Source organism: Aulostomus chinensis, chromosome 8 (assembly GCF_037954235.1).
Source record: "Aulostomus chinensis isolate RoL2024-O1b breed Wild chromosome 8, RoL_Achi_v1.0, whole genome shotgun sequence".
NCBI classification, from domain to species: domain Eukaryota; kingdom Metazoa; phylum Chordata; class Actinopteri; order Syngnathiformes; family Aulostomidae; genus Aulostomus; species Aulostomus chinensis.
The window spans coordinates 7,832,658-7,860,647 of record NC_141327.1 but is presented as its reverse complement, the minus strand read 5'-3'; the positions used below and the strand labels follow the sequence as shown (position 1 = coordinate 7,860,647).

At 41.7% G+C, this 27,990-nt stretch overlaps 1 protein-coding gene across 3 annotated transcripts in view; it reads left to right on the top strand.

Moving 5' to 3' along the window:
- The window catches only part of LOC147256980 (sarcoplasmic/endoplasmic reticulum calcium ATPase 2-like), a 52,448-nt gene extending 40,739 nt beyond the window's left edge, over positions 1-11,709 (top strand). For all 3 annotated transcript variants that reach the window (XM_086210714.1, XM_086210713.1, XM_086210712.1), the window contains 9 exons: positions 3,308-3,419; positions 6,927-7,165; positions 7,271-7,491; positions 7,718-7,920; positions 8,044-8,129; positions 8,518-8,651; positions 8,842-8,959; positions 9,117-9,251; positions 9,338-11,709. In XM_086210714.1, the coding sequence (XP_086066840.1) occupies positions 3,308-3,419; positions 6,927-7,165; positions 7,271-7,491; positions 7,718-7,920; positions 8,044-8,129; positions 8,518-8,651; positions 8,842-8,959; positions 9,117-9,251; positions 9,338-9,514 (1,425 nt within the window). In that variant the 3' untranslated portion in view covers positions 9,515-11,709. The remainder of the gene's footprint in view (positions 1-3,307; positions 3,420-6,926; positions 7,166-7,270; positions 7,492-7,717; positions 7,921-8,043; positions 8,130-8,517; positions 8,652-8,841; positions 8,960-9,116; positions 9,252-9,337) is intronic.
- The last annotated feature ends 16,281 nt before the right edge of the window (positions 11,710-27,990 follow it).

The following is a 27,990-nucleotide window of genomic DNA, read 5'->3' as shown; positions in this document are numbered from 1 at the left end:
TCTAAACCCCTGGCAGCAAAAGTGAGTACACCCCGAAGTGAAAATGTCCAAATTGGGCCCAATTAGCCATTTTCCCTCCCCCGTGTCATGTGACTCATTTGCGTTACAAGGTCTCAGGTGTGAATGGGGAGCAGGTGTGTTAAATTTGGTGTAATCGTTCTCACACGCTCTCATACTGGTCACTGGAAGTTCAACATGGCACCTCATCGCAAAGAACTCTCTGAGGATCAGAAAAAAAGAATTGTTGCTCTACATAAAGATGGCCCAGGCTATAAGAAGATTGCCAACACCCTGAAACTGAGCTGCCACACGGTGGCCAAGACCATACAGTGGTTTAACAGGACAGGTTCCACTCAAAACAGGCCTCGCCATGGTCAACCAAAGAAGTTGAGTGCACGTGCTCAGCATCATATCCAGAGGTTGTCTTTGGGAAATAGACATCTGAGTGCTGCCAGCATTGCTGCAGAGGTTGAAGGGGTGGGGGGTCAGCCTGTCAATGCTCAGACCATATGCCGCACACTGCATCAAATTGGTCTGCATGGCTGTCGTCCCAGAAGGAAGCCTCTTCTAAAGATGATGCACAAGAAAGCCTGCAAACAGTTTGCTGAAGACAAGCAGACTAAGGACCTGGATTACTGGAAACATGTCCTGTGGTCTGATGAGACCAAGATAAACGTATTTGGTTCAGATGGTGTCAAGCGTGTGTGGCGGCAACCAGGTAAGGAGTACAAAGACAAGTGTGTCCTGCCTACAGTCAAGCTTGGTGGTGGGAGTGTCATGGTCTGGGGCTGCATGAGTGCTGCCGGCACTGGGAAGCTACAGTTCATTGAGGGAACCATGAATGCCAGCATGAACTGTGACAAACTGAAGCAGAGCATGATCCCCTCCCTTCGGGAACTGAGCCAAAGGGCAGTATTCCAACATGATAACGACCCCAAACACACCTCCAAGACGACCACAGCCTTGCGAAAGAAGCTGAGGGTAAAGGTGATGGACTGGCCAAGCATGTCTCCAGACCTAAACCCTATTGAGCATCTGTGGGGCATCCTCAAACGGAAGGTGGAGGAGCGCAAGGTCTCTAACATCCACCAGCTCCGTGATGTTGTCATGGAGGAGTAGAAGAGGATTCCAGTGGCAACCTGTGAAGCTCTGGTGAACTCCATGCCCAAGAGGGTTAAGGCAGTGCTGGAAAACGTGTATATATATACGTATATATACGTGTATATATATATATATGTGTATATATATACGTGTATATATATACGTGTATATATATACGTGTATATATACGTGTATATATACGTGTATATATATACGTATATATACGTGTATATATACGTGTATATATATACGTGTATATATATACGTGTATATATATACATATATACGTGTATATATACGTATATATACGTGTATATATACGTGTATATATACGTATATATACGTGTATATATATACGTATATATACGTATATATACACGTATATATATACGTATATATACGTATATATACGTGTATATATGTACGTATATATACGTGTGTGTATATATACGTGTATATATGTACGTATATATGTACGTGTGTATATATACGTGTATATATGTACGTGTATATGTACGTGTATATATACGTGTATATATACGTGTATATATGTACGTGTATATATACGTGTATATATACATGTGTATATATACGTGTATATATACGTGTGTATATATACATGTGTATATATACGTGTATATATACGTGTGTATATATACGTGTATATATACGTGTATATATACGTGTGTATATATACGTGTATATATATACGTGTGTATATATATACGTATATATATACGTGTGTATATATACGTATATATATACGTGTGTATATATATACGTATATATATACGTGTGTATATATACGTGTATATATACGTGTATATATACGTGTGTATATATACGTGTATATATACGTGTATATATACGTGTGTATATATATACGTGTGTATATATACGTGTGTGTATATATATACGTGTGTATATATACGTGTGTGTATATATATACGTGTGTATATATACGTGTATATATACGTGTGTATATATACGTGTATATATACGTGTGTATATATACGTGTATATATACGTGTGTATATATACGTGTATATATACGTGTGTATATATACGTGTATATATACGTGTGTATATATACGTGTATATATACGTGTGTATATATACGTGTATATATACGTGTGTATATATACGTGTATATATACGTGTGTGTATATATACGTATATATACGTGTGTGTATATATACGTATATATACGTGTGTATATATACGTATATATACGTGTGTGTATATATACGTGTATATATATACATATATACACATATATACGCGTATATATACACATATATACGTGTATATATACGCGTATATATACGCGTATATATGTATATATACGTGTATATATATACATATATATACGTATATATATACGCATACATATATACGTGTATATTCACGTATATACGTGTATATATATACGTATATGTATATGTATATATGTATGTATATGTATATATGTATGTATATATGTATGTATATGTGTATATATGTATGTATATGTATATGTGTATATATGTATGTATGTATATATATGTGTGTATATATGTATGTATGTGTATATATATGTATATATGCTACGGGCGAGGGATGGGTGGGCGATGGATTGCTTTACAATGAAATGGTTAATTGTGGAAGAAATGACTGATGCACATTAGAGTGGCAGCTGTAAAAAGATAAGATAAACCTTACCCTCAGTGGGGAAATTGGCACTGTTACAGCAGCAGAAACAGAGAAGTAGCAGCAGAAAAAGGGCAACAAATAGCAGAAATTAAAATAAACCAAACCACAATAAACTATAATACACTATAATACACAAAAAGTCGATGAGTAACTGATATCTCATCAGGATTTTATTTTTGACAATACACCTTCACTTTTATGTACTTTATAAGTTTGATATAGGCTGAACCAGCATGTAAATGAATCAATGTGTCTAGCTCTGTAAGTAGGAGGAGAGACAAAGAAACTAATTGCTCAGTTTCATGATTGAAGTCAGTATTTCCTTTATAATGGGATGGGAATATGCCTAAATTCACATTTGCTCTTGCAAATCTCCTGAAAATTTGGTTGAAGCTTGGGTTGCTTTTGAATTAAAACCTCATCATTGTTCACCAGTGGCTCTAGATAACTCTACAGCTTAGATCACACTTAAGTACATATTGGTCTTTGTGCCATCCCCTCTTTCTCTCACCAGTCGGACCTGACTTTTGTGGGCTGTGTTGGCATGTTGGACCCCCCCAGGAAAGAGGTACTTGGTGCAGTCAGAATGTGTCGGCAGGCTGGCATACGAGTTATCATGATCACAGGTAATAACAACTACACACACATCTAAATGTGTGTTACATGTTTTGCTGTAATACATGTGCCCCTCCTTCCTCTCTCTTCAGTTGCGTCTCTCTCTTTTACCCTTCTCACACTGAAAAAAGTGTGTCATCGCAGGTTTTTGGACCCGCGTTTGTTCGGCATTAGGGCGCATTCAAGCTTCCAGAAGACCGGAGTCTGAACTCCCGTTGTGTGGGCTGTGTGCCTGTATTTTTCTCTCTTGTATGTCATCGCACTGGTAACGTCATTATTACACATAAAAGTGCGCCGTGTCTCAAAAAAGCCTGTCATGTGCCCATAAATCACCGTGGCTTTGTCCGAATCGCCAAGTAGGTGAGATCGTAGGTCGCAGAGTAGGTCGTAGGCTGTCCAAAACCACAACTGGCGCAAGTAGTGACTTACTTCGCAACCTAAATTCCAGTCTAAACACGCTCACATTGTAGGTCGGTTCAGGTGCATCCTACGGAGCAACCTATGGCCCACAATGCCCGGTCTTCTAGGATGTCCGAATGATGCCGCTGTGTTTAGGTTGTAGAAGTAGGCTGTAGCGGTAGGTTGTAGCAGTAGGATGTAGGTTGCCACTTGGCAATTCGGACACAACCCGTGTCCCGTACGGTTCCGGAAATCTGCCGCCGGATTTCAATTCACCGCAGATGAAGAGCACCTCGCGGACTTCACGATCTTGCCAGTGCGCTGCCATGATCAATAAAAGATGTGACGATCGCTATACAAGTTATTTATAAACACGGTCTCGCCTGCGCAGTTCACGATTGGTGGGTGTGCCCAAGCATAGATTATTTCATCAAAGATCATACAAATGTAAATTGTTAGAAAAAAGAAGTGAAATACTGTAGAGTCTCTGGGATATCAACAGGAAGACTGATCTTATGGCAGAGGCTAAAACTTAATTGAGAGATGAGTGAGCAGCTCTCACGGCCCAGCCCAGCCCATTTTTTAAAATTTATTTATTTATTTTTCCGGAGCTTCCACAATGACAGCCTGACAGGCAGCACAGACACAAAATCAGGATGTGACCGGAAGGTCACATGAAACCTGAGACAACGCGGCACACTGCAGGCGAGCCGAGCCGCTAAACACCTGGGTTGCTAGGCGAGTCGGTCGACACAAGTCGACCTTTTCAGAGTGCCCAAACACCTGTGTTGACCTGTGTTTTTGGTGTAGTGTGAAAGTGGCTTTTGTTTCTGTACCTCACAGTCCTTGGGACAGAACATCCAGAATTGCCTTCCAAATGTGTGTGCAAATATGAACAGATCTCTGCCTTTCTTCACTATTTATACTACTTTCCAATTTTGTCCGGGATTCAGTGCAAAACCTCACTCAAAACACATTATCATATCCCCTGTAGTTTCCCCTCATCACTACTACCTCAACATGTAGCCTCCTCTTAGAAAAAGGTAACCTCCCTGCCCCCAAGACCAAGCTTTTCACCATGGGGGATCAAGTGTTTTGTTCAGCTGCTCCTTGTCTGTTACAGAGTTCATTAGAGAAGGCTTTCCGTGTTACCAACGTCTGTCTTCTTTTATGCAGAATTTTTTGACAGTCCTCCTCAGCAGTGTGTGTTATCATGGAGATAAACAGGTTGCACAAGCTCATTGTGCAGCTGTTGGGCACTCTTTCCTCACACAGCTTGCATGCCGGCTTCGCTTCTCATTTACCTGGATCACCATGTTCGTATCATACTCACTTAAAAAGTCCAACATCTTTTAAACTATAGTGTGATAAGTTGACATTTAGCAGGTTTCAACAGACGCAAGGTTATAACTAAGCATGTGACTGGTACATACAGTTGTGTTCAAAATAATATAAGTCCAACATGACCAATCAGATCAATCAATATTTTTTGTAGAAATTATATTACTAAATGGCAAACAATTTACCAGTAGGTGTTGTCGAATCATAGAGAACCAACAGACCCAACATTTATGATATGCATGCTCGTGAGTCTGTGTATTTGAATAATTAATAGAAAGGGACATGTTCAAAATAACTGCAGTGGGGAGATCAATTAGTGATGTCATTCATTCTGTGAAAAAAAAACAGTGTGAATTGGGAGGCCATTATGTAAGGATGAAGCCAGCACATGTTTTCATGCATTTCCCTTTGAAAACCTGAGAAAAATGGGTCATTCCAGACATTGTTCAGAAGAACAGCATGCTTTAATTAAAACGTTGAGTGAGAAAGGAAAACAAATAAAGAACTGTAGAAACTGAGAGGCTGCTCACCTAAAATGGTCTCCAATGCTTAAAAATGGAAAGCAAAACCAGAGAAACTTAAGAGAAAATGGAAAACTACCATTTGAGTGGATCAAAGTATAGCCAGAATGACAAAGACTCAGCCAATGAGCAGCTCTATGGTGATCAAAGACAGTCTGAAGTCACTTGTGAGTACTGTGACAATTCGAAGCACCTGTGTGAAGTGAACCTATTGGCAAGAAGTGCCCAGAAAGTCCCACTGTAACAAAAGAAGCGTACTGAAGAGGATATAATTTGCCAAAGAACACATTAACTGGCTTGAAGGAAAATAGAGAAACTGATGAAAGTAAGATTGTTCTGTTTGTGTCCAAGGGCCACAGACAGTTTGTCAGATGACCCCAAACAATGATTTCAATTCACAGTACACTCTGAAGACAGTCAAGCAAGGTGGTGCAAGAATCGTGATATGGGGATGTTCAGAGATCATGGATCAGTTTGCATAGTTTAAAATACTTGAAGAGGTCATGTTGCCTTTGCTGAAGAGGAAATGCCCTTGAAATGGGTGTTTCAATAAGACCCCAAATACACTAGCAAGCCAGCAACATCTTGGTTCCAGAACAACAAAATTAAAGTTATGGAGTGGCCAGCCCAATCCCTGGACTTTATAAATATAATATGGCAACATAACTATAACTTTACTAAATATTAGTTTTGTTATTTACAGGAATGCTAAATCCTAAAAAAAAAAAAAAAAAATCAGTTTATGCATTAAATATTTGAGTTTGTAAAGAAAAATGCAGACACTGCTATTTTTTGGACAGCCCAAGATTAATTTTTCTACATTTTCTGTTGAGTAACTCAAAAATTGATAAATTTTTCTTCATCTTTTGATTTAGAATATAATGTGCAGTCTTCCCAATGCATGGAAATAAAAAGTATTAAAATGATTTTGAGCTTTACTCATGTTTTTAAACACACTGCTGTTATTTTGAACACAACTTTAAGTCACAGGGTGTACCAGCACAAATATTCGTATACAGTAATACTCTTCAACAGACTTCCTTCTCCAGGTAATAGCAGTTCTGAGGGTCTGTGTTTTTCTTTTGTTTTTTTACTGTGCCACTGTTTGAATCTTATTGTGTGGTTGTTTATTCTTAAGCATTTTAAATTTTCTTTCAAATATAAAGTCAATTTTTTGTCATAGAAACTATGATTTCATGCAGGCAAAACAATCAAGCATTGGCACATTCACTCACCACTCTTCATATGTCTCTCCAGGTGACAACAAGGGTACAGCCCTGTCCATCTGTCGTAGGGTGGGCATCATCACACAGCAGGAAGAAGAGCGGGAAGGTGCAAGAGTAATGGGAGGTCTGACAGGGCGTGAATTTGACGAGCTACCACCTCACCTGCAGCGTCAAGCTTGTAGGACAGCACGGTGTTTTGCCCGTGTTGAACCAGCACACAAGAGCCGTATCATAGAGTACCTTCAAAGTCTAAGTGACATCACTGCTATGGTGAGTGTGTTATTTTAAGTGTTTCAATATCCATAATAACAACAAATATCTCCTGTGCTATCATCATATTATCACCCCCCTCACTCCTTTCTGTCATGGCTTCAGACAGGTGATGGTGTCAATGATGCACCTGCGTTGAAGAAGGCGGAAATCGGCATCGCAATGGGCAGCGGCACAGCAGTGGCCAAATCTGCCTCTGAGATGATACTTGCTGATGACAATTTCTCAACAATTGTGGCGGCTGTGGAGGAGGGCAGAGCAATTTACAACAACATGAAACAGTTTATTAGATACCTGATATCATCCAACATCGGAGAGGTGGTCTGGTTAGTAGAAAACAACTGTGAGCTGATATGATGGGATTCACAAAATTGAGCCAGAAAGTGAATAAGGCAGAATCAAGAAATCCTAGACAGAATAATAGGGTCTTCGCCCTGGAGTGCCTCAGGGCTCAGGCCCTAATTAATATCTTAAATACTTGAAGAAATTTAGATAATTACAAATTTTGTTTTCAGTTTCCTTGTCTTCTATGTGTCCATTTTGCCTCCTCAGTATTTTCCTGACGGCAGCACTGGGCATGCCTGAAGCATTGATTCCAGTCCAGCTGCTGTGGGTCAACCTGGTCACAGATGGTTTCCCAGCAACTGCGCTGGGCTTCAACCCTCCTGACTTGGATATCATGTCCCGTCCCCCCCGCTCCCCCAAAGAGCCCCTGATCTCAAGCTGGTTGTTCTGTCGCTATCTTATCATTGGATGTGAGTGACAGTTGGTTATTAGTGTATTTTTTTGGTGTTATTAGAGTGTTACCTGTTTGATAATATGTTCTGCTCAGATGGACACTGCAGGTGGCCGTATGATTTTTTTTCCTGTTTTTGCAGGTTATGTAGGAGCAGCTACTGTAGGAGCTGCTGCCTGGTGGTTCATGGCAGCCCACGATGGACCAAAAGTTTCCTTCTACCAGCTTGTAAACACATCTTCAAGTCATAGCACATCTTTATTACTATGTCAATCTCTTAAGTTCTGCGACCCAACAGTATATTAAGTAATTAAATGGCTATGTTGTGGTTCTAAGCATCTAATGTGCAGATGAAAAATGCATGGTATTTTTAAAAAGATCCATGAGTTTTCAAGGTAAGGTTGAAAACATAAAGCATGCAACTGAGAACCTGAAAAAAATGGTAGTAATGGTAGATATGACCAGCAAATTAAAACTGGGATAAGAAAGGGGCTCTACCCCTGCAGGATAATAACAGGAAAAAAGGGATCATAGAGTCATTTTCACATGTGGGTCAGTGACTTAGGTAAGTGGGAATGTGCCAAGAAGGGGATTGACACAGCTCCTTCTTCTACAGTCCCACTACCTGCAGTGCAGTGAGGACCAGGAGGCATTTGCTAGTATGCAATGTTCAGTCTTTGAGTCTCCTTATCCCATGACCATGGCTCTGTCTGTCCTGGTTACCATAGAGATGTGCAATGCCCTGAACAGGTAAGAACAAAGCCAACACTTACACACTAACTGTCATATTCTGCAAATGAGATCTGCCAGTGCTGCAGTTTCAAAATCCCTGTGTATATGTAGTCAGATTGGAGGAGTTTGGGTGTCTGTTCTGAAGTTGCTCTACGAATTTAAATGACTGAATAGACAATTTGAACCCTAAAATGTCTGTGCTGTCCAGTTTGTCAGAGAACCAGTCCCTGTTGAAAATGCCCCCCTGGTCCAACCCTTGGCTGGTAGGGGCCATCTGTCTGTCCATGGCTCTACACTTCCTTATTCTATACGTTGACCCACTGCCTGTAAGGATCTATGCATGTTTTGAATGTGTGTCCTGTGAAAGACAAGTGGTTAAAGAATTTTCACACAAGAAATCCTTACCCAGGATACAGATACTAGACCAAGAGACACATGTATCTCAGGATTAAATGTCCACCATTCCTCTGCTTATCCCCTTAGATGATATTCCAGATACGTCCTCTGTCATGGCCACAGTGGGTGGTGGTACTTAAGATGTCTCTTCCTGTCATCTTAATGGATGAGGCCTTGAAGTTCCTGGCCCGTACATACATTGAGCCAGGAACCCAAATCCAGGTCAGAGGTCATGATTCTTTGTCTCATTGTACAGCAGGCTTGTATATCTCTCTCACCCCTTTTCCATTTTATACGTCTCTCAAAAGACATTGGAAGAGGAGCTGCAGAGGACGAATGCTACCATTGGACTCATACAATCCCTAACAATGAAGCTTCGTCTGTCAACAAAGGGGGTATCCTGGTTGTTTGTTCTGATCTCTGCACCACTAATGATATGGATCTTTAGCCTAGATTCTGACATCACCAATATTTTCTGGGAGTAATGGGTGGAAGTGAAGAGGTGATTGTGCTGGGGAGAATGAATTGCAAATAAAAAATGCACAAGAAATAAGGGATACAGTTGAGATGAGTCAGAGGAGCAGGTAAGGTATATTATTGGAAAAAAATGTAATCTATAAAGAGTGAAATTGCCAACAGGCAATCAGAGAGTCTGCAAGTTTAAGGCAGTTTTAGACTACCTCTTCATTGATACTAAAAGGTACTATGTGTAGCTACACTGTAGATGTACCTGCTCCCACTTAGTCTTTAGGGCAGTGTGTATGTCAGATGACCCATGTGGAAAATGTGCGGGTACAAACTGTTGATCTCTTACCAGTTTATTGGCTTATAATGTTAAGTTTTTATTGAATCGGTCAGAATTTATTGTTGGTTTGTTTTATCGGTTATTTTGTAAGCTAGGCTTTGTGGGGTTGAGCTGTTCATGGTGAAAGTGAAATGTGTCCCTGAAGAGATATTTCAGATTTTTAGAGTATGAAATTTTATCATGCCATGCTACATGTATTGATATGCTCACCTCCTTTATTGGAATAAGCTTGTAAACAAAGCATCCCCTTAATGCTGTGATGTTTTGTTGTCCTTAAAACTTTGTGGAATCAGTCAAAAATTCTCATAGTTTTAAAAGCACTGCTGAATCAAAAACTGCCACATGAGGTCACACAATTGTTCAGGGGGGAAATGACTTTGGTCATTTTTCCCTGTTTTTTATTGTTTATGGAAAATATGACTGCAGTTTCAGGAGGTAACAAATTTATTTTTTAGTTAATTCCTCAGCCATTACAGTTTAGTCACTGTTCTTTTTATCTTAATTTTTAAGGAAGTTAACAACTTTAATCTTTTTCACCTAATTTCCCAGCTTTATAATGCCATTGAAGTTGATACATCTATACCTATGTTTCTTTCTTTGAATAGACCAATGTTAGCTGTAAGGAGGGTTCTGAGTGGGTTTTTTTATTAAAAAATACTGTTAACAAATGGCATTACACTGAAAGAATAAATCAAATTATTTGGGTCTGCCTAACATAAAAAGGAGTACAGCTGGCATTATACTGAAAGAATAAATCCAATGATTTGGGTCTGCATACCATAAAAAGGAGTACAGCTAGTATTATACTGAAAGAATAAATGAAGTTCTTTGCACCAGCATAACATAACAAGTAACAACAAAAGCAATAAGTGAGTTCATTGAGATCTGTAAATCACTCAAGGGCTATCTGCTCATTCACACTGATGTCATTGAGCATGTGCATTTGCTCAATATGCCTTTGCTTTGGAGTGAAATTTAACTTTTCCAGGCAAATTTCTTTTTCTTTGAAAAAAAATCAACATGGGTTAGAGTGAGATGGAGAGAGGAAAAGACAGAGGTGTAGCTTATATGACAGTGGTATACAGAATGAGAATCAAAACCATACCTGTAAAGATGGCCCTGTCTCAGCATCCTGTCAGCATGACATCAACTTTAGAGTCTCTCTTGAAGTGGTATTGGATGAGGTAGTTATCTATACAACAGGTCTTATCTTGAGTAGATGCTAAGGTAGATACACTTCAGTAGAAGCATGGCTTTGGGGTAGAAAGCCAGGAGTTCAGCATTGCACTGCAAAGGACAGGGTTCTCCATGGTGTATTTTTCATCTGCCAAATAAATGGCTGTGTAATAAAATCAAAATCAGTTCCCATGCATGTTGTATTTTTTAAACTTTTCACTTCTTTTCTGTGTTACACATCCCTTTCTTTTATCAGATCAGTTCATGAATCAAAAAGTGTTGCTGTGCAGTAATACATTAATTTGTAGGAATACAAGGTAAGGCAAAGCAATTTTATTTGTAGAGCCCGTTTTCACAAACAGTTTGTCTCCAGGCTTCATGGCATGATAACAACATCCTCTGCCCTCAGACCCTCACATTGACTGAGGGAAAACCCTTTTAACAGGGAAAATCTGAGAAACCTCAGGGTGAGCAACAGAGGAGGGATCCCTCACCCAGGACGGACAGACGTGCAGTAGATGTTGTTACAGACAAGAAAACAGTTTACAATACAAAATGTGGGAAACATGGAAATGTTAATAACAGTTGAAGAAGGAAGCTTCTGGAAGGGGAGGCAGGGAGAGCAAGCCAGCTTGATGGGGGACTGGATGGCAGACTGGTTCATGGAAGGGGAGCGCAGGCCGGTGTAACAGTAGGGGATAAAAGGGGGGGGGGGGGTAGGGGGGCAGGGGGGCAATGCAGGCAGCAGTTGGTGCAGAGCGGTGGAGCTCTGGTGGATCTGTGGAAACATAGAGAGACTGCGAGACACCAAGGCCAAACTACAAAGTGCAACAGGTAATGGTAACGACAGTTCCAAAATGTGCGGAGAGGAGGAGAGAAGAAGAGAGGAGAGGAGAGGAGAGGAGAGGAGAGGAGGGAAGGGAAGGGCTCCATGTAACCTGTCCCCCAGCAGTCTAAGCCTATAGCAGCATAGCTATCAATGGTTCAGAGCTACCTGAACTAGTCCTAACTGAAGGCTCTGTCATAAAGGAAGGTCTTAAGCCTGGACTTAAACGTAGTTAAAGTGTCTGCCTCTCTGACCCATGGAGAGAGCTGGTTCCACAGTAGAGGAGCCCGGTAACTGAAGGCTCTACCTCCCAGTCTGCTATAGAGATACTGGAAGTCATTAAAAGACCTGCATTCTGGGAGCGGAGTGCTCTTGTAGGACAGTAGGGACTAATTGGTCAGACTGGCACGAACTGCATCCCCGACAAGAAAGGTTGAAAAGTGTAGCACTCAAAGAAAAGTCTTGTTGCAAAAGTAAAGCAGCAAAAAATGACTGATGAAGACAATGCTGAGTGACCTCCACCTGACCTCAACCCCACTAAACACTTTTGGGATCAGCTCGGGCATGCAGTTTGTGCCAGTGTGATCAATACAACAACGTTTTGCTGACTTGAGACAAATGCTGGTTGAAGAATGTGATGCCATCCCACAGGAGTGTGTGACCAAAGGAGGAGCGGCCAGTCTGTTTTGGCTGTGTATGGTTCTTCCATACGCTACTGAGGCTCCTGTTTGTTAAATGGATAAATTCTTAAATTGCCAATGTTTCTTGATTTTACAAACTTCAATCTTTCAACCCACTGAACAGCAAATAACAGTCAATGGGAAAATAAGCTGTTTGTGAATGGGATGAGCAGCAAAGCTGCTGATCAGTGGAGAGCTTTACTTTGGTCTGGTGAGTCCAAATTTTAGATTTTTGGTTCTAACTGCTGTGTCTTTGTTAGACATAGAGAAGGTGCAAGGGTGTTTTTTTACATGTTTGGTTCCCACCATGAATTAGTGGAAGTGACTATTAAAAAAAAGCCCCTCTTGGAGTTAAAATTTGCTCATTGCACCAAAACTGCAATCCACACAGCAGTTAATGCTTCTGTAAATAATTTCCACGTGACATATTGACTAAAGAAGGGCTCAGCCGATATGCCAGAGTTGTTGGAAATTAACATTCAAATGAGAATTAGGTATTGCGGTGCCTTTTTGATTTCACTCATATTTATGTCTCACAACTAGTGTGCAATCATTTTTGGAACAGCATGCTACAACAAAAACTTCAGTGCATTACCTCATAAAATATTTTTTTAAATGTCTGTTTTTTGTTTTACACAGTCTTCATATACAGATTTAGAAATGTTAATAAACAATGGTGGTCTGAACCCTACTGTCTTCCTGTTTTGCACCCACTTGTTTGTGTCTGAAGTCATGTCCTAGACAGAGAAGAAAGACACACACACACACTCAACAAAATGTCGCTGTAAATGCGTGATAAAATGGAGCAATAACAACTGTGGCTGTGAGCATCCAGCTCGTTTATTGATTAGCCGAATCACACACTTTTTCGCTAGTATCCACAACCAGCATGCATTGCCGTGTTTACCGTAATAACCCCAAGACATGCGCAGGCGCATTACACAAACAAAACTCAGCCTATATACTGCCGTATATGACATCTCCCCCTTTTAGCATGTTTCCCATAACATGACAATAACTTTAAATAAAGAGTGCTTTTAGCAGAGCCTACACATTAACTTAAATAGGAGACATCATACATTAAGGTTTCTAGTAAAACCAAGGCACTTTGTCTGTAAGTGTTATTACCTTATAACTGCTAACACAATTCAAGATGTTTCTCTTAAACATGGCTTATGAACATCTGTTATCCAAACATCTCTTTTCACATCCAGAACAACATTCTCTTTTTTTTTTTTATAACCATATACAGTTCACTTTATCTGAATCTACAGATTAAGTCTCTCGGCTGGCTTACTCAGCCGTCCTGATCGGGTCACCGTTTGACCAGATGGAGAGGTTGTAGGTGTAGCTGTAGCTGCACCCTGACTGACAGGAACAGTCTCTAACTTGATGCTTCTGTCAGAGTGTGTGTCTGTCCCTGTGCATTCACCAGGCGTTGCTGCGGTAGATGGCTGGTTAGCCGGCCCTCGGCTGGATGTGACGCCCGCAGCTCTGCTCCTTGCGGCGTCTTGATGATGAAGTATCTTGGTGTGGTACTCTCACTGGTGACCACTGCCGGTAATGTCCAACTCTTTTCATGAACCAGCTTAGAGAGAACTACATCTCCTGGATGCAGGGCTGGTAAGGTCTTGGCCCCATGACGGCGGTTGAAGTAAAAGGCCTGCTTAGCTTTTTCCTTCTTGTCCTTCTCCTGAACAGCTGCTTTGCTGGGCTATTTTGGGTTGAGGTTTTTGTCAATAGTGGGGAGAGTGGTTCTGAGTCTCCGCCCCATTAAAAGCTCAGCTGGGCTGTAGCTGGTGGATGAGCATGGAGTGGCCCTGTAGTTTAGTAAAGCCATCACAGGATCACTCTGCTTGAGAATTTTCTTTGCTGTCTGAACAGCCCTCTCTGCATGTCCATTACCTTGTGGGTGATGGGGGCTGGACGTGAAGTGTTTGAAGTCCAACTGCCTCGACAGCTCCTTGAACTCAACACTGGAAAACTGAGGTCCATTGTCGCTCACCACCTCCTCAGGTATCCCGTGTCTCGCGAACATGGCCTTAAGCTTCTCTGTGACTTGTGTAGTGGTTGTAGAAGGCAGATGACAGATTTCGATGAACCTAGAGTAATAATCTGATATAACTAGATAGTTATTGTGCTTGTACTCACAGAGGTCCATCGCAATTCTTTTCCAGGGTCTGTCTGGGAGTGGCGTAGACATGAGAGGTTCTCTTTGCTGTGTTCGCCTAAGTTCACAACACACCTGACATGATGCCACAAGCTTGCTTAGCTCTGTAGTTAGACCCGGCCACTACACTGATGAAGCCGCCCTCTCTCTACATTTAACAAGGCCCTGGTGGCCCTGGTGGATTTTCTGTAGAATCTCTCCTCTCATTTGTTGTGGCACAACAATCCTTTTCCCCCTAAGGATCAGTCCATTGTACTCTGATTCATTTTTCAGAGGGACGTACCTCCTTGCCTCAACAGGCCCTTTTTGGCTAGGTGCTCAGGCCATCCCCTTTTGATTAGTTTCATGACTGACAGCAGTTCAGCATCAACTGCTGTCGCCGCTCTGATCTTGTCCATTTTGCTTGTGGACGCTGGGATCCCTCCGACTATACTAGCCACATAGCATGCCACCTCGCTTTGTGTCTCCGTGTCAGTATGTGTGTTGGTCATTGGGCTGCGGGACAAAGTATCTGCAACGACTAGAGTCTTTCCTGGAGCATACTCTGCCTCTGCGTTGAATCTCATGAGCCTCATGAGAAGTTGCTGGCATCGGAGAGGCACATTGTCTAGGCTGCGTTTGTTTATGAGAGGCACAAGGGGCTTATGATCAGTTATTAGCTTAAACTGGCTCAGTCCACTGAGGTAACGCTCAAACTTTTCACATGCCCACACGCCCGCCAGACACTCCTTTTTTATCTGGGCATAGCGTGTTTCTGCTTCTGTGAGGCGCCGTGAACAATATGCCACGGGCTTCCACTGCTCACCGTAGAGTTGAAGTAGTACACCCCCCAACCCGTAGCTGCTGGTGTCGGCAGACACAGCGGTGGGCTTGCTTACGTCATAGAAGGCAAGTACTGGTGCAGTGGATAACAGTTCTTTGATCTTTTCAAAAGCTCTTTGCTGAGCATGACCCCATGTCCATGCATTTTTATGTTTCCGGAGCTCATACAGTGGCGCTCCTATTGTTGAGAGCCCTGGAACATACCTGCCGAGATAATTCACCATTCCCAGCACCCTCTTCAACTCTTGCACATCTGTTGGTGGGGAGAGCTGCCGAATAGCATCCACTTTCTCTGGGTCAGGTCGGATCCCAGACCGGTCAATAATGTGCCCGAGAAACCGTAGCTGACTCTGTTTGATGAGGCACTTCTCACGATTCAGCTTCAGGCCCGCTGTCTCTTTGCACTGCATCACCTTCTCCAGGGGGCTGTTGTGCTCCTCCTCCGTGGCCCCGTAGACCAGGACATCATCCATGAAGATCTCAACGCCCTCTAGCCCGTCGAGGGTCTCCATCATCTTTCTCTGAAAGATTTCAGGTGCACTTGTGATGCCGAAGGGCAGCCGCTTAAAGTTAAACCTACTGTGATGAAGGTGGTCAGTTTACAGCTGTCTGGGTGTAACGGGATCTGGAAGAATCCACTGGCTGCATCCAGTGAAGAGAAGACCGTTGCTCCGCTCAGCTTTGCGAGTAATCTCGTCAGTAGTGGGCAGGATGTACTGTTCTCTTTTTACAGCCTCGTTCAACCTCTTGAGGTGGACACAGATGCGGGCTTTGCCTATGCTCTTCAGAACAGGCACCATGGGTGCACACCAATCAGTTGGCTGTGTCACTCGCTCGATGATGCCATTTCCTTCCATCCTCTGAAGCTCCTCTTTGACCTTCTGTAGCATCGGGAGGGGCACACGTCTTGCTGTGTGTACAGCGTATGGCTCAGCGTCCTTTTTCAGCTGTATTTTCACTGGTTCAGTCTTAAGTGTCCCATGCTCCCCATATGCTCCCAAATGTCCACTGCGTCCCATGTGACCCACAGTTTCTTCCACTCTTTTTACTAAATTCATTTTCACTGACATTGGCCTGCAGAGTAGGTTGTTTACAGTAGGCCCCCGGATGACATAAACACTGAGAGGGTGTCTTACCCTTGTAGGTAACAGTACTTTGCACTTTTCCTATGCACTGCAGCTCGCCACCTTGACTATCCAGTGGCATGTCAGCAGGCTGCAATGGACTGCTGGGGATGAGTGAGTGGTAGGTCTCCTCACGAATGATGCTTACATCCGCGCCAGTGTCGATTTTGAAGTCAACTGGTGTAGAACCCATCATTAACTTTACAACCCACTGCTCTGGTGACCCACTTACTTTTGTCACAGCCCCCATGAAGTATCCATCTGACCCTGCTTGTTTCGGCTGCTGCTCTTCTTTTTTTCCTCTGACCTCACTAACTGCTTTTCTGTTACGACATACTTTGCTCCAGTGCCCAACTTTATTGCAGAAATTACAAGTGGACTTTTTGGCTGGACAGTTCTCTTCTTTATTGTGCCATGCCTTTCCACACTGTCCACACTGTCCTCTATTTCCTCCCTTTGAGTTAAAATGGCGTCGGCCCTTGTTGCGCTTATGGGTGACCTCGTGTATTATACCTGTGGCCTCACCCTGCATGCTGACCTGCGTAGAGACCTCTTCTGACTGCCTGACCATCTCTATGGTCAGCGCGAGTGTTAAGTCTCTCGTCAGCTGCAGCTTGTGGGACACTTCTTTGTCCAGAATTCCCACCACAATCCGGTCACGAATATTTTCGTCCCGGCTCTCGCCGAAGTTACAATGCTCAGCCAGTTTGTACAAAGCCCTTATAAAGGTTTCAGCTTTCTCACCCGCTCTTTGCACCCGCTGATGGAAGCATGCACGTTCATGTATAACGTTCCGTCGCGGCACAAAGTAGTCGTCAAACTGCGCCAGCACCCTTCCAAAGTCATTACCATGCGCGGCCTCTGCAAACGTGAACAAACGGTAGATATTCTCCGCTTCGCTCCCCATCGCGTAAATCAGGCTGGAAACTTGCACTGCGCCTTCTTCTTTTTCCAACTTCGTAGCCGTTCTGAACCTCAGAAAGCGTTGTTTCCAATCTGGCCATTCTCCTGGCTTATCGAATGGAAAGTTGGTCGGCAGATTAAACTTGGCCATCTCTTTAGCTTTACTTTACTTTACTTCTGATACCATGTAAATGCGTGATAAAATGGAGCGATAACAACTGTGGCTGCGAGCATCCAGCTCGTTTATTGATTAGCCGAATCACACACTTTTTCGCTAGTATCCACAACCAGCATGCATTGCCGTGTTTACCGTTATAACCCCATGACATGCGCAGGCGCATTACACAAACAAAACTCAGCCTATATACTTCCGTATATGACAGTCGCAAAAAGTTCAGAGCTGCAGGGCCAAATAATACACTGCTCAAAAAAAGATAAAGGGAACACTAAAATAACACATCCTAGATCTGAATGAATGAAATATTCTGATTAAATACTTTGTTCTTTACATATGAATGTGCTGATAACAAAATCACACAAAAATGATCAATGGAAATCAAATTTATTAACCAATGGATGTCTGGATTTGGAGTCACACTCAAAATTAAAGTGGAAAAACACTACAGGCTGATCCCACTTCAATGTAATGTCCTTTAAAACAAGTCAAAATTAGGTGTTTGTGGCCTCCACGTGCCTGTATGACCCCCCTACAAACGCCTGAGCATGGTCCTGATGAGGTGGTGAATGGTCTCCTGAGGGATCTCCTCCCAGACCTGGACTAAAGCATCCGCCAACTCCTGGATAGTCTGTGGTGCAATGTGGCATTGGTGGATGGAGCGAGACATGATGTCCCAGATGTGCTCAGTTGGATTCAGGTCTGCGGAACGGTCAGGCCAGTCCATGGCATCAATGCCTTCGTCTTGCAGGAGCTGCTGACACATTCCAGCCACATGAGTATTTACATTGTCTTGCATTAGGAGGGACCCAGGGCCAACCGCACCAGCATATGGTCTCACAATGGATCTGAGGATCTCATTTCGGTACCTCATGGCAGTCAGGCTACCTCTGGCAAGCACATGGAGGGCTGTGTGGCCCCCCAAAGAAACGCCATCCCACACCATTACTGACCCACTGTCAAACCGGTCATGCTGGAGGATGTTGCAGGCAGCAGAACGTTCTCCACGGCATCTCCAGACACTGTCACATGCGCTCAGTATGAACCTGCTTTCATCTGTGAAGAGTCCAGGGCACCAGTGGGGAATTTTCCAATCTCTGGCAAATGCCAAACATCCTACACGGTGTTGGCCTGTAAGCTCAAACTCCACCTGTGGACATCAGACCCTCATACCACCCTCATGGAGTCCGTTTCTGACTGTTTGAGCAGACACATGCACATTTGCAGCCTCCTGGAGGTCATTTTGCAGGGCTGTGGCAGTGCTCCACCTGTTCCTCCTTGCTCAAAGGTTGAGGTCGCAGTCCTGCTGCTGGGTTGTTGCCCTCCTACAGCCTCCTGCACATCTCCTGATGCACTGGCCTGTCTCCTGGTTGCGCCTCCATGCTCTGGACACTACGCTGACAGACACAGCAAATCTTCTTGCCACAGCTCGCATTGACATGCCATCCTGGATGAGCTGCACTACCTGAGCCCCTTGTGTGGGTTGTAGACTCAGTCTCATGCTACCACTAGAGTGAAAGCACTGCCAGCATTCAAAAGTGACCAAAACATCAGCCAGAAAGCATAGGAACTGAGCAGTGGTCTGTGGTCACCACCTGCAGAACCACTCCTTTATTGGGGGTGTCTTGCTAATTGCCTATAATTTCCACCTGTTGTCCATTACATTTGCACAACAGCATGTGAAATTGATTGTCAATCAGTGTTGCTTCCTAAGTAGACAATTTGATTTCACAGAAGTGTGACTGACTTGGAGTTACATTGTGCAGTTTAAGTGTTCCCTTTAATTTTTTGAGCAGTGTACATGAAAGAAGAGGAAAGGCCAGCAACACTCGTGCCCTTCTATGCTCAAAAGTGCTTTTTAATGCACACAAGGCTTAACACAATAGGGCTTTAACACATACCGGTTTTGACAGCATCTTCATCAGTGTGTAGCCTAAAACAGGAAGTGATGTATTTAAATAGTAGACACACTCGCAGCAGTATTCTATCAGTTAATCAATCATAGATATTCAATAAATCAGATAAATGCATCAAGTAGTCAATGATATCCAAGGATGACTATCTAAAGTACAAAAAATAAAAATAAAAAATGCAGGTCAATTATTATAATAATAAAAGATAAAGCGGATCAGCACAGTTAGGCAATAAAGTGCTGAAAAGCTATAGCTCCTTACATACATAATATGAATCACATACCAATATACACAATCAATATATCAATATACACCATCAAAATAATGCAACCCACACACAAGCAGAGTATAGCATTATAGAAAACAACCCAACAGTAGCTCCTCATTCATTCCTTTAGGGTATTCAGTTTGCAGCGCGTGGATCCCATTCGCTTTACATTGTAATAAACCTTTTTCCCTATCTCCCCCTCTCTTCAGAGGTTTAACTTAAAATACCTTAAAATCTCAATGAGCACACTCTGCGGCCAGCACTATTAAAGTGTCTAGCTACACAAGATTTCTCATTGAACACCGTTACGACAAGAGAAGTTACCATTTGGAAGATATGATCGGAAATGTTGAGGATGAGCAAAACAATCTGCTCTAACCAATCTGTCACTTAAATTGGGAGCACGTTTTTGGGCAAAAGTGGGGGTCTCCTGGAATACATGGCCTACTTGAGGATCACTCTTCAGAATGTACCAATGTTTCTTGATACACCTCTTCAGACTTAAGACTTCCTCCTCTAAACCATCCACCTGTCCTCTAAACCCCATCCCAACCAAGCTACTTCAGGACTCTCTACCCCTCATTAGCACCTCCCTCTTAGACATGATCAATGTGTCGCTGTTTTCTGGTTACGTCCCACAGTCCTTTAAAGTGGCAGTAATTAGACCCCTTCTCAAAAAAGCAACCCTGGATCCAGAAGTTTTGGCCAACTACAGACCAATATCAAATCTTCCATTTCTCTCCAAAATTCTGGAGAAAGCAGTTGCTAAACAGCTCTGTGACTTTCTCCACAGCAACAGCCTATTAGAGGATTTCCAGTCAGGGTTCAGGATTCATCATAGCACAGAAACAGCACTAGTCAAAGTTACCAATGACCTCCTACTAGCATCAGATTAGGGACTGGTCTCTGTGCTGGTCTTATTAGATTTTAGTGCAGCTTTTGATACCATTGATCACCATATCCTTCTACGGAGAGTGGAACATGTCATTGGCATTAAAGGAACTGCACTTAACTGGTTCAGGTCATATTTACTAGGTCGATCTCAGTTTGTACTCACTAATGATAAACCCTCGGAAACCACTGCAGTCACTTATGGTGTTCCACAAGGCTCTGTGCTTGGACCAATCCTCTTCACCCTTTATCTGCTTCCTCTCGGTCACATTATTAGGAAACATGCAATTAATTTTCACTGCTATGCTGACGACACACAGCTGTACTTATCAATGCATCCACATGAAATAAATCAGCTGACTAAACTAGAGGCCTGTCTAAAGGAGATAAAAACTTGGATGACCCTTAATTTCCTTTTATTAAACTCCGATAAAACTGAGGTCATTGTCCTGGGCCCAAAACATCTTAGAGACACCCTATCTTTTTTTTTCTCTTTTTTTAACAATGTCTTTATTGTTTTCTTTTAAAGTACAAGTGACAACATACGTAATGTCATATTTTCCATCACAGTTTTCTCCCGTATATCAACACAACAAACCCCATTCCACCCACTCATACATAAACATACTCTCTCTTATTGTCCATTGATTGCAAGGAGCCAAAGATAAAAACATATCATACAAAAATATCAGTTTTACATAGTGTTGGTACCTCTCAACAGAAGAAGAAGAAGAAAAAAAATGCAAATAAGTTTTACAAACAGATAATTTGTTATAAATAAAAATAAAAACTCATACTCATTCCATATCCATCCCTTTAAGTGTTCTGTCCTGGATTTTCCTCCTGTAAAAGATCTCCCATATCCTCACTATTGATAAAGTTATAAAATGGCTTCCAAATTTCCTTGTACACCTCCAATTTATTTTTTAAGAAATATGTTATTCTTTCCATTGACATGCATTGTGCCATATTTCTGAGCCACATGCCAATTGTAGGCATATTCATTCTTTTCCAGTATAGAGCTATCAGTCTTTTTGTCTGTAAAATAGCAAAGTCAATAAATACACATTCTTTTGTTCTTAGCTTAAGATCTACTGAATACATATGCAACAGTATCATCTTGGGGTCTAGTGGAATATTTACTGACAGAATGGTCATAATTTTATCCATCACTTCCTTCCAGACATTTTTGGTTTTATCACATTCCCAGATACAATGTATGAATGTTCCCTGAGCTACGTTGCATTTAAAACAGGTGTCTGATATGTTGTTGTTATATTTATTTACTTTAACCGGAGTTACATAGGTTTGCATCAGCCAATTGTATTGAAGCATTTTTAAATTAGTGTTTGCTGTTTTGGTCTGGGCTTTTTTACATACTGTTTCCCAATTTTCTTTTGAAATTTCCTCTTTTAGGTCTGTCCTCCAAGCGTTAAGTTTAGATGTAGAAGACTCTCCAGATCCCGATACTAACCAGTTATAAAATAATGAAATCAAACCTGTTCTGTCGCAGTTTTTGGTAATAATTTCTTCTAAAGAGGAGATTGTCGGGATCTGTCATGATTTGTTTTGCATGGAAGAAATAAAGCTCCTTATTTGCAGATATTTAAAGAAATGTTTCTTTGGAATATCGTATGTCTGCACTATTTCCTCAAACGACATCAATACCTTTTCTTTATAGAAGTCAGAAATTTTACTTAGTCCTTTCTTTGCCCATGATTGAAAACCAGCATCTATTGCACCTGGTTTAAATGAAACGTTTCCCCAGATTGGGCTGAACTGCGACAAACAGTTAGAAATGGTCATATATTTCTTTACTTCATACCATACATTAATCATATTAAGCACAATAGGGTGGGCAGTATGTGCTCTTAAATATTTTATATTAGCTGAGTAGAGATACAAATGTAGTGGTATCTGGAAAGATTGTGACTCTATATCCAACCATACCAGAGTATTGTCAGAAGAAAAATAGAACATTATAGTTCTTAGTTGTGTCGATAAGTAATACCAGTAAAGGTTTGGACATTTTAACCCCCCTGTATCAAATGGAAGATAAAGTAGAGATAGACGAACTCTCGGACATTTTTTGTTCCATATAAATTTTGTGATAAGTGATGTAATTTTTGCAAATATTCCTTCAGGTGGTGCCAGAGGGATGTTTTGAAATAAATAAATGAATTTAGGTAGTATGTTCATCTTTAATATATTAATTCTCCCCATCAAAGATATTGGTAAAGACATCCATCTTTCTATAGATTCAGATATTAAACCCATTGTATGTTCGTAGTTTATTAATGCTATATTTTCTAACTGAGGTGTGATTTTGATACCGAAATAAGTGAAGTTTGCTGAAATTTTAAATGTGGATAACCATTTTCCAGGATTTCTTTCCTGATTCTTGTTGAGCAACATAAGAGATGATTTGGAGGCATTTATTTTGTAGCTGGATAGTTTGCCAAATAATTCAATTAGATTTAGTAGAGCAGGTATGGAGGCGTCCAAGTTTTTTAAGAATAAAATAATATCATCCGCGAAGAGTGCTATTCTGTGGTCCATGTTTCCAATTTTAATCCCCTGTATTTGTTCGTGTACTCTTACTGCTACTGCGAGAGGTTGTATAGCTAGAATAAACAAGAGCGGCGACAGAGGTGATCCCTGGGGACAACCTCTTGTAATTTTGAAGGGCTCAGATACCGTCTCATTTGTTAAAACCTTAGCTGTAAGATTGAAATGTAACAACTTAATCCATTTTTGAAAAATATCTCCAAATCCAAAGCGTGCAAGGGTATCTAAAAGGTAGATCCACTCAACCCTATCAAAAGCTTTCTCCGCATCACGTGAGAGGAAAGCTGTATCATTTTGTCCCTTTTCGTGATTTAACACGTTGAGGACCCGTCGAACGTTATGAAACCCCTGTCTCCCTTTTATGAACCCGTTTTGATAATTTCCCACAATGCCTGAAAGTACACCCTCTAATCTCTTTGCAATAATTTTACTAAGTATTTTTGTGTCTGTGTTTATCAGACTTATTGGCCGCATGTTCTCACATCTAGTGTTAGTTTTCCCTGGTTTTGGGAGCAGGATAATTAAAGCCTCTCTCATTGAAGCAGGCAAAACACCGCTATAATAGGATTCGGTGTACATTTGTTGTAGGGGGGATATTAGTTTATCTTTAAAATATTTATAAAAGTCAATTGGGAGGCCGTCTGGTCCTGCCGTTTTCCCAGCTTTCAAAGCACCCATAGCTTCTGACACCTCAGTTAGGCTTATTTGTTTATCTAAATTTAGCTTATTTTCCTCCGTTATTTTCTGAATATTAAGTTTGTCTAAGAATTCAGTTTGGGCGTTGATATTAGCACTATATTCAGACCTGTACAGATTTTCATAAAACATTTTAAATTTTTGATTAATTTCCATTGGGTCAACTATAATATTCCCGTCAGAGTCCTCAATTTTAGTAATTGCCCTCTCTGTTTGCTGTTGTTTGATCCGCCAAACGAGCAATCTACCAGGTTTTTCTCCTTGGTCATAGTATTGTTGTTTAAGCCTCATTAAGTTTTCAGCAGCTTTATCAGATGTTATTTCGTTGTACTGAGTTCTGAGTACTAATAATTGTTTTAAAATACTATTATCTTGCCCTGCGTTGAAGCACCTATTTTCAAGCACTTTAATTTTAGATTCCAAGTCTCTAGTTTTTTCTTGTTTGTCTTTTGTCTTCCTACTCGTGTAGCATATAATTTGGCCTCTAATGAATGCCTTGAAGGCTTCCCATCTTGTTGTAGCAGATGTCTGGGATGTATTGGTCTCAAAATATAGATCAATTTGTTACCCTATGAATTGTAGAAATTTTGAGTCCTGCATCCATTTTATTTGAAATCTCCATGTCGAGGGTTGACGTGTGAACTTAGGTTCTATGAAGGCCATATACACAGGAGCATGATCTGATACAACTATGCTATTATAGTGGCAATCCTTAATATTAGAGAGAAGTTCTGCTGACACCAAAATGTAATCTATTCTTGAGTAACTTTTGTATGTATTGGAGTAACATGAAAATTCTTTCTTTAATGGATTTAGATATTTCCATATGTCGATTAGATTCAATTCGTTGATGAAATGATGGAGAGCATTCCTAGACCTTATATGAGAGTTATCTGTTCCACAAGATCTATCTTTGGCTGGGTCTAAAACACAGTTAAAGTCTCCAGCAATGATATGCTTGCCTGGTAGAGTTGAGATTCTTAGAAAGAGATTATTGTAGAAGTTAACCTCGTTGTTGTTTGGCCCGTATATATTAATTATATTAAATTGTGTCGAAAGAAGGTGTCCCTGTATAATTAAGAATCTACCATTCGGATCTTCAATTGTCCTTTCAATTTTTAAGGGGATAGATTTATGTATTAATGTCATTACACCTCTAGAATTAGTTAAATATGAAGCTGCGAAAACCTGCCCTGGCCATCTCCGTTTTATCTTATTTATCTCAGTCTTTAGTAGATGTGTTTCCTGTAAAAGTACTATTTTAGCTTTCAACTGCCTTATCCTGCTCATAACCTGCTTTACTTTGATGAGCTTATTTAAGCCTCTACAGTTCCATGAAATACATTCAACTAAAAAATCTGCCATTACTCATTAATTATATTCGTTGGATAGATTGGGATGAGAAGCCTTTCAAATAGATATAGAGAAAAAATAAAATAAGTGGGTACCGTAATAGACAGAGAGATAATTCCCAAAACAAACCCCTGAACATACCTGTCTTGAACATGCAGGTGAATCTTAACCCTCCTCAATACGCTTCCTTCTATCACTTGGAACAGGTCCACAACACGAGGAACCATTCTTCTCTATAAACTACCAAACTCCTGCTCCTGTTGCTTGTTAAAAGAAAAAGTCCAAATCTTAATCCATGGAACCAGGCTGATATTCTACATAACAAGTATTACAACAAAAATTATATGATATATTATCTATATAGAAACGTTTTAAGTCTTAGTCACCAATTTTCAGTATATAACATGCCTTGTCAGACGGTTTACATCAAGACCACTAAGTCAAAAGGCTTTAAATCAAGTTGACTTTCCATGTTTAAACTTTAAGCGCTAATTTATATTAGCTATAAAGTCTGGGAAGGAAAAAAGAAAAAGAAAAGTTTTTTCCACTACTAATCTCCAGCCGCCGGCTCTCTCAGGTCTGCGATGTACTCCTCCACCTCGGCTGGTGTGTTGAAGACACTCCTGTGCTCTCCGTTGGTCAACAGCAGTTTGGCCGGGAAGATAATCCGGTGTTTGAGGATTCCCCGCTCCCGCAGCTTTTTCCTTGCTTCGTCGTATTGTCTCTGCCGCTTGTAGACCTCCGCTGACAGATCCGGGAGAAACCTTATATTGTTGCCTTTGTAAATGACCTCTTTCTTCACTCTTGCGACTCTCATAATCCTCTCTCTGTCTTTGTAGTTCAGGCATTTCACGATGAATGTTCTTGGAGCAGAGCCGGGTCTTTGGCTCATTATGCGGCGGGCTCTCTCCAGCTCGGGAGCTGGTATATTCAGATTGTCCGCGATCCATTTTTCCATGTAAATGCAGGGGTCGGAGCCTTCTTCTTCTTTCTCCGGTATACCCAGTATGCGTATGTTGTTTCGCCGGCTCCGGCACTCCAAATCCTCCACTTTGGTGGCGAGGCGTTCTGCCGTTTTTCCAAGTTTGTCCACAACACGCTGCAGCTCGTTAGCTCTATCTTCCACTGCGGATATGCGCTGCTCGGCCTCGGTAATGCGGCCGCTGCACTCTCTGATATCGGTTCGGATGCTCTTTATTGCGTCCTTTACGCCCTCCGTTTCTTTACGAAATTCCGTTTGGAATGACTGAATGGCCTTCATAATGTCCATAGTCGAGGGGTTTTCAGTAGGATCACCCCGTTTGTCCTTACCACTGTAACCTGCTGCGCCATTGCCGCCTCCATCTTCGAAATCAGATTCAGACACGTTTTCTTCGTTAACGGGCTCTCCCGTTGTCTTACTTTTTTCCTTTGCTCCCTTTCTGACCATGGTTGTTTTTGTTGTTTCTATATTGATAAGTTGTGTAAACTTTCGTTGATTTGGATTCTTTAGAAGGTGTTAAATTAAGGATTAGCAACAGAGCTGAGCTGAACGCAGCTGCTCAGATCGCCGCCATACCCGGAAGTTGAGACACCCTATCTTATGAGATAGGTAACCTGGAAGGAATTACCTTGGCCCCCAGCATGACCGTAAGGAACCTAGGTGTTCTCTTTGATCAGGATCTGTCCTTTCATGCCCACATTAAGCAAATTTCTAGGACTGCTTTCTTTCATTTACGAAACATTGCTAAGATCAGACACATCCTGTCTCAAAAGGATGCAGAAAAACTAGTCCATGCCTTTGTCACTTCCAGGCTGGATTACTGCAATTCCCTCCTATCAGGCAGCATCAGTAGGTCCCTAAAGACTCTCCAGCTGGTCCAAAATGCTGCTGCCCACATGTTGACGAGAACTAGTAGAAGAGACCATGTCTCTCCTGTACTGGCTTCTCTGCATTGGCTCCCTGTCAAATTCAGAATAGAATTCAAAATTCTCCTTCTAACATACAAAGTCCTCAACAGTCAGGCACCTTCATATTTGACAGAGCTCATAGTCCCCTATTATCCAGCTAGAACCCTTTGCTCCCAGGATGCAGGGTTACTGGTGGTTCCTAGAGTTTCTAAAAGTAGAATGGGAGACAGAGCCTTCAGCTATCAGGCCCCGCTCCTGTGGAACCGTCTCCCAGTTTCGGTCCAGGATACAGGCACCCTCTTGACCTTTAAGAGCAGACTTAAGACCTTCTTTTTTGATCAGGCTTATAGTTGGGCTGCTTAGGCTGGCCCTTAGATATGCTGCTATAGGCTTAGGCTCCTGGGGGATCTCCCATGGTGCACTGGGCTTCTCTCGACTCCTCTCTGTCCTCCTATATGTGTCATACATAAATCATACTCATACATATTACTAACTCATCTTCTTCTCTGGAGCCTTTGGGCTCCCCTCATCCCAGATCCTGGGTGCTGCTGGAGGAGGCTGCAGACCTGAAGAGGCTCAAGCTGCCATCCGTAGCTCCACCTGCTCACATCCCCATCTGTCCATCAGTCTCTTCCTTTTCTCTCTCCCTTTATCTCTGTCCCACTCTTTTCATCTGCATAAATGTCTTCCTACATTATCTG